Source organism: Mus caroli, chromosome 15 (genome assembly GCF_900094665.2).
Source record: "Mus caroli chromosome 15, CAROLI_EIJ_v1.1, whole genome shotgun sequence".
Lineage (NCBI taxonomy): Eukaryota > Metazoa > Chordata > Mammalia > Rodentia > Muridae > Mus > Mus caroli.
Window position 1 is genome coordinate 96,784,596 of NC_034584.1, and position 7,437 is coordinate 96,792,032.

General features: G+C 52.1%; 1 protein-coding gene across 1 annotated transcript; it reads left to right on the forward strand.

The window, feature by feature from the left end:
* Positions 1-477: 477 nt before the first annotated feature.
* Hoxc12 (homeobox C12) lies at positions 478-2,331 on the forward strand. The gene is made up of 2 exons (XM_021184209.1): positions 478-1,177; positions 2,001-2,331. Exons 1-2 carry the CDS (start codon positions 574-576, stop codon positions 2,237-2,239), a joined length of 843 nt encoding a protein of 280 aa, XP_021039868.1. The 5' UTR covers positions 478-573; the 3' UTR covers positions 2,240-2,331.
* The last annotated feature ends 5,106 nt before the right edge of the window (positions 2,332-7,437 follow it).

Genomic DNA, 7,437 nt, shown 5'->3' on the forward strand with positions numbered 1-7,437 from the left:
CCCTGAGCCAAAGGGCTCATCCGTCTCCTTAAACAGCCAGTAAACTTTATATGACACAATATCTAATAGTAATTTATTGGGGAGATATTGTAAATTCCAACGGTTTTAGTTAATAAAGGAGCTAATTAAAGAGGGACGGGCTGTGCTCGGCCAGCTGTTGGTGATAAGATAATACATCTGGGGAGGGGTGCAGGGTGCAGAGGTGTGTATGTGCGGATATTTTTGGTGGCGCTTTTTTTTTTTTTTTTTTTTTTTTTTTTTTTTTTGGTTTCGCCCCGCGTCGAGCGATCGCTTCCCCGTCTGCGTTAAGGTTTTATATGATTTTTTAAAAACCAGAATCCTACGAATAAATCTGTTCCTGCCTTTCGCTCCCCCATCTCCACCCAGGATTGGGGAAGGGGGAAGTTAGAGTTGGTGCGGGGGAATGTGGGTGGGGGGTTCGGTTGTCCCCACCCCTCCCCCTGGCGGTAGCGCCCACGTGAGTAGAGCGGCCAATGGGTGGCTGGTGCAGGTTTAACTATGTTTAATGTCAGATAGCAATAAAGTAGAAGCTGCCGGTCGGGCCCCGCGGAAATGGGCGAGCATAATCTCCTGAATCCTGGGTTTGTGGGGCCGCTGGTGAATATCCACACAGGAGACACCTTCTACTTCCCCAACTTCCGCGCGTCAGGGGCACAACTCCCGGGGTTGCCTTCGCTGTCCTACCCACGCCGCGACAACGTGTGCTCGCTGCCCTGGCCGTCGGCCGAGCCGTGCAATGGCTACCCACAGCCCTATCTCGGCAGTCCGGTGTCTCTCAACCCGCCTTTCGGCCGCACGTGCGAGTTGGCTCGCGTGGAGGATAGCAAGGGTTACTACCGAGAACCCTGCGCTGAGGGCGGCGGCGGGGGCCTAAAGCGGGAGGAGCGCGGGCGCGAACCTGGAGCGGGACCCGGGGCAGCGCTGCTGCAACTGGAGCCGTCGGGGCCACCTGCGCTCGGCTTCAAGTACGACTACACGGCGAGCGGCGGCGGTGGCGACGGCAGCACGGGACCACCCCACGACCCACCCTCGTGCCAGTCACTGGAATCCGACTCCAGTTCGTCCCTACTCAACGAGGGCAATAAGAGCGCCAGCGCTGGTGACCCTGGCTCTCTGGTTTCGCCGTTGAACCCAGGCGGCGGGCTCTCAGCCAGCGGTAAGGACCCCAGCCCACTTGTGAGGCTTACTCTGACAGGACGTCTTGCTAGTTTGGGCAGGGGAGGCCTGAGCTGGAACTGCCTAGGGTGACAGAATGTGTGATGTACTAGGGCTTCTTTTAAAAAGAAGTGTGTGTGTGTGGGGGGGAACCCTATAAACATGTAAATATCCCCATAAAAGACCTGGAGAGATTTCCTTTTTCGCTCCTAGTGGCTGTAGGGGGCAGGGAACTCCAGAGAACAGGGATTCTGACGGGGACTTCCCAAGCCTAAGGGTAAAGAGGTGGAGAAGGAGATTCCATTCCTATTTTCCAGGTTGCCTTTCCTTCTGCTTAGCCATAGCGTGTCCCCCCCGCCGCCCCCCGTTTCTCACAGTTCTTATTTTAAGAAACACAATCAACATGATTTACTCTTCACCACCCACCCACATCTTTCCTAACTGTTGGGATCCGTAGTTCCAGAAGTTGTAAGGCTCAGGAAATTTTAATAATAATAATGATAATGATGGTGGTACTGGTGGGGATGGTGGTGCGAGTAATAATAATAATAATAAAGATAGTTTGGAAGAATTGAGATAGGAACATAAAAAGATGTGTATACTACTATGGAAGGTAGTGTTGAGGCACAGAGTGAAAACAGGGAAACTTGATGAAGTGATGGTTTGGTGAGGATGGTCTGGGTAAACGTTTTCAGGATGAGAAGTGAAAGGAATGACCTGGTCTGGGTGTGGGGCTAGGGTGAAAGGGTCTGAGAAAGGGCCCAGGGCACTGAGCTAGTCACCCCCTGATCCTCTAGCCAACCCTGCGGTTCATCTCTACCCAGGCGCGCCCTGGTACCCGATCCACAGCCGCTCGCGAAAGAAGCGCAAGCCGTATTCGAAGTTGCAGCTGGCTGAGCTGGAGGGCGAGTTTCTGGTCAACGAGTTCATCACACGCCAGCGTCGGAGGGAACTCTCGGACCGCTTGAATCTTAGTGATCAGCAGGTCAAGATTTGGTTCCAGAACCGGAGAATGAAAAAGAAAAGACTTCTGCTGAGGGAGCAAGCTCTCTCCTTCTTCTAGGGAGCAGGACATGCGTGCTAGCCCCAGACTAAGCTTGCCTTGGTGGAGCAAGAGGGGGCGCAGCCTGGGACATAGTCCCGCTTACAACGCCAGGCCTTCTGGCAGGCCCTCCCCGGACGTCTCTTGTCTGTTTTGTTCGTGGTTCCCTCCTACACACACACACACACACACACACACACACACACAGCAGGCCCTGCGGGTCCCTGAGAAAAGGGAACAAACCTAGCCTAGCCGGAGAAGGCAGAAGCCCAGGAGAAACAAGAGCAGGCTAGGACACTGGGCAGGGGTGGTTTATTTGAGGCAGGACTGGAGCTGCTGTGCCTCCCGCTGAGGTTATGGGAAAGCAGCGGCCCAGACACTTATTCGCACTCTTCCACTACTTCCCTTTCTGGTCTTAAGTCTCTATACTTGGAGGAGCAGACAAGGTTGATGATAGTAGAACCAAGGTGCCCAAACTCATAACTGATGGAGTTGAGAGGTGGGAGCTACAACAGAGAAGACCCATGGATTGAGTTAAGGGCAAGGGTAGAGAGCTGTGGCAGGCTTAGAGAAAGCTAGGGACCAAGAAGGAAAGTGTCCTTTGAGAGAATGATTGTTAAGGCCTGGAGCCTACCCATATCTGAGTCCTCCAGCCTGAGCACTGGGTTGGGCTGAAGCGTCTGTATTTGGCAGACTACCCTGCAGGAAAATAGACTAAATAGCTTTGGATCCTCTCCAGGATGGATCTAGAAAAGTTTCAAGGTCTTCAGTCCGCTGCTAAGTCCCCAGCTTGTCCCAGGCAAGCACAGGTGTGCTAGCTACTTTTCCCATCACTTACGCCACTGTAGACTGGAAGCGGTAAACAGAGGGATCTGAGAACCAAACTCACACAGACACCGGTTCATTAGCCACCCCCAGAGACCCCCACCTGGCCCTCTGGGACGCCCAAAGAGGTGATGGAAAGGATTGCAGAGAGCGGTATTGATTGGCAGGGAGCGCTTCCGGCACCTACAGCAGCGGGACTGCTGATTCTCTCTTCCCGCTGGCGTTCACGGTCACGGCCGGCCGGAGGCTGGACCGGCGTAATTTACGAGGCGGGAGGAGAATCTACCCTTAAAGGGGCTACGGGCAGCAGAGGCCCAGCTCAACCCGTTTCCCAGGCTGGTGACAATGAAGGAGGGGGCGCTGCAGTCCCCCACCCAACTCCTTTCTCTCTATCCCCTACCCCCCCCCCCAACATCGCCCTTTGTCTCAGGATCCGCTGCCTCCGCCTCCGGGCCAGCTAGCCACCGAGTAGGGGGCCAGAGCTGAAGAGGGAGGGGCTCATCCCCAGACTCAGTTGGAGGCCAAAGACAAGGCTTTTTATTCACAAGTCCTTTCAGCCTTCAGCCCCAGACTCAACGTTCTGAGGCTGGCCGGCTCTGGAAAGAACAGTCCAGATAACCCACCAGCCCTCCTGCACCCTGTTTTTACTCTTTCCACACGAGTCCACCAGCTTCCTGTCTGCTGCCTCACTTCTGTGGGAACACAGGATCGAGAAGTAGGGGATGGGCAGAGCTAAGTGCAGCTTGAGCAGTGTGAAACCGCCCACTGAGGTGAAGAGTGTCTTCCCAACTCTCCAAGGACAAGCCACAGAATACTGGGTTCTCCCAATAGCACGTGGCTCCAAGTTTGTTTACAGGATTGTGCAGAGACACAAGCAAACTGTTGGGTCCAAATCTCTCTCCCTACTAAACTTGCAAGCAGGCAGCTTCTTGGTCTCTCCATTTGGCTCAATAGAGAGGAAATACAATCACATGCCTTGATCCTCCGTTGGGCACCTGACACATCTCCCCTCCCACTACACATGTTCATCTATGTTCAAGTTCCCACAAAGCATCTCCACTCCAGCTGTCCACACAATCTCCTGTGACCTGGCCATGGGAATGGAGTACTACCTTCTCCCTGTTTGTATCCCCTTGTGCAGCACTTCCAGTGACTGGTGGTCTCTAGATTCAAGCTCCACCACTCTGATTTGATTCCTGAAGCCTGGTTGGAAAGAGACTAGAACACTCCAAAAGGAAGGAGGCAAAGTTATGCAATATTCTCTTTCCTTTGCTTTAAACTTGACTTCTGTGAGCTTCTTTGTCAATATTTGTCTTGTTGATTGTGTCTCTGGTACCTACTCTGTAGTTCCTGTGGTAGTCAGTATTCCTTACTTCCCTTCCCAGATCTGTGTAGTGAACTCCCCTATTCAAGCATCTGTCTTTAGCACGTTTTCCCTTTATATAGTCCTTGTACAGAGCTGCTTCATCATGTTAATATTAATAATTAAAACATGGATGTATGATGATGTGATGTTTTGAGAACCATTTCTAAAACTGGGTCCCCCCCACCCCCCACCCACCCACATACAGTCTCCTCTACCCAGAAAGAACAGAAGCCCTAGGCCCTTAGCTATTTATTTTATTTTCTCCAGCTCAGGTGAATGATAAAAATAATAAATGTGTAATAATAAAGAAAGAGCAGTTGCATGGGTAACAAAAATATATGACCAACCAAGATCTGTTGATGAGCTGCCATATCTAGTCCCAAGCAATTACTGGCAGAGAGAAAATTGGGGGGCGGTAGACTGGGGAAGGAGACGGAGCTTTGAAGAGTCACTGGGCTGTAAAAATTAATGTGGACAGCCTAGAGGAGGAAAAACTGGCTTCAAAAAAGAGGTCTGCATAGCAGGAAAGAATCAGAGCTGGGACTAGGGGTCCTTAGACTGTTGTGGGGGGGGGGAGCGAGGCTGGGATATGGTGACTAATGACTGGTGGGCCAAGAGCTGCAACTGTGTGGTTCAAAACTGGTAGCTTCACTCTGAGAAGATATTTTGTGTGCTGTGAAATAAGTAGGCAGGGGACAAAAGACCCCTAGAGCTGGTGAAATAGTCTTCAATTCTTGAAGCCAGCAACCCTCTCAGGGCCTCTCCAGAGCCAGAGCCAGACTCAAAGCTGGGGTGGTATGCATTGTTCCCCAGGAGCAGCAGCACCTCCACCGGACTCTTCTTTCTCTAAGAAATGCCTTCCCTCTGTCTGGACACTTGAATCTGCCTCTTGCCCATCAATTACCCCTTCTCAGTTGTCTGACTCCAGTCTTGCGGGGGGGTGGGGTAGGGGGGGTGGGGTGTCTTATCCAAATTCTTCCATCTTTATACCCCCCCACCCAGCCTAGAATAGCAGGGAGTCTCAGTGGAGTCAACCATGCCTTCAGCCCTGAAATGTCTCTCCTTCTCTTTTCTTCCGACCCTAACCAGAAAGAGTAGAACATTTAAACCAAATCCCATTCTCCCTTCATTCCTAATTCCCAACTCCCTTGTAGAGCCTGGATACAGGTGGGAAGGAGACCCCCCCCAAAAAAAGCCCTGAAGTGCTCATATAAAAATTTCCCTAGAATTCAGGAGAACCTGGAGGTTGGTTTCTGTCAGGGAAGAGCTGGGGTAAGGACTGATGGCTTTTGGATCTGAATATAGGAGAATGTATCTGAAGTGCAGTGAATCCAGGCAAATGACTATTCATTTCTTATGATGTATCTACACAGGATATATCTACAGTGAAAAATTTTCTGGCCTAAAATAGGATGTGGGGATGTTAAGAAGACCACGAGTAGTAAGTGGTCTCTAATTTATTCCCTTGACATATTCTCAGACATTTCCAATATGAAATAGAGGGCACTTTGTGGGATGGTGTCTATACAGGCTCCCAGATCCAATAAACTGAGGAAGTTAATGAAGGGAAAAACACTACAGCTCTCTTCTCAAACTAAGAAACAACACCTGGGTCTCTCTGTTTAGGCGGCGATTTCATCATTGTTACAACTGTTTGTCTAGTTTAAGCTTCACAGTCTAACTGACTCCAATTTTAAGGGGAAAAGGGGCATCTTGTGCTTGTAACTGGGTCTTAAACGAGCAAGAAAATGGAATTATTTGAATAATCTAGGTAGGAAAATAATTGGTCTGCTGCGTGCATATAGTCTTCTATCATCCCAAATCAAGTCTGCATTGGACACGGTTATTCACGAAGTTCTGCACGCTGATCTGCACTGCATTACCTAGCTGACAAGAGATGAGGTTGGCAGTCCGAGTTCCGTAGATGCTAATGCAGCCGGAAACCCAGCTCTTTGGATCGATGGCTCAAACTCAGAATTAAGCAGGGACCACCGGCCCAGATCCGCAAACAAAGCAAACCCGGGAGACCTAGTCTTCTGGCAGGCCGAGCCCCCCCCCCACCCCCCGCCCACCCGCTCGGCCTTCGTGTGTGTGTGTGTGTGTGTGTGTGTGTGTGTGTGTGTGTGTGTAGGGAAAGCAGGGAAGGGTTTGCAGGGCCCAGGCCGCTGTAGAAACGCACCCTGGAGCTGCCAGACCTCTGTGCGGTGTGCGTCTGTGAACGCGGAAGGCGGTGCGGAGTCTGAGCCTGATCACCCACCCGCCGGCCGGCCGCAGCCCCGCACACATTTCGTCTCGGTTTAGAGAGGACGGACTCCTCTTCTTGGCAGCGAACCTCCGAACAGTTACCGATTTTCAGCGCAAAGGTCTATGGCCCGTGCCTCTCCCTCTAGATCGCAGCCTTTGGGGGCGGCTGAGCGCGGTTAGCCGGCTCTGGTGGTTGCTTCTCCCGAGGAGGCCCGAGACAAAGGCTCGTCGCCGCTGATGGATGACGCGGGCGCCTAGACCGCTCCCGGACTCAAGCCTCCTCGGTGCCGGGCCTTGAGGCAGGGGTCCGGAGGCGGGGGACGGGGAGAAGGTTCTGAGATCTCTGACTAATATTGTCCCTGGTTCACTTCAGGGAAGAAACCTAGCACGCCCAAAGAAAGCACTGGTTGATCCCGGCAGCTCTGATCCCAACAGTGCCAGCAGCTCGGTGGTTTCCCAGTGCTGCCAGGCCCCCAGGAAGGACGGGATGACCCCTGCTGGCCAGAGCGGTGGAGATTGTGTCTCTGGGACCTGGTGCCGCCCAGTCTCCGGTCCCTTGAGTTTGCAGGGGACCATGAAGAACAGTCTGTGTCTGAGGTACTACCTAGGCTGCTGAAACTAAGGCTCTTATAAAGATTCCTTAGCCAAACTTACCAGTGGTGATTCTCCTAAGGCCTGTGCGGAAGCTTGGCATTGAGCCTCAAGTAGACCCATCCTTTAGCCTCTGAGAACTAGCCCCTTGCCAATGTGTGGCTTCCCCTTTTCAAGTCAAAAGCCTTTTTAC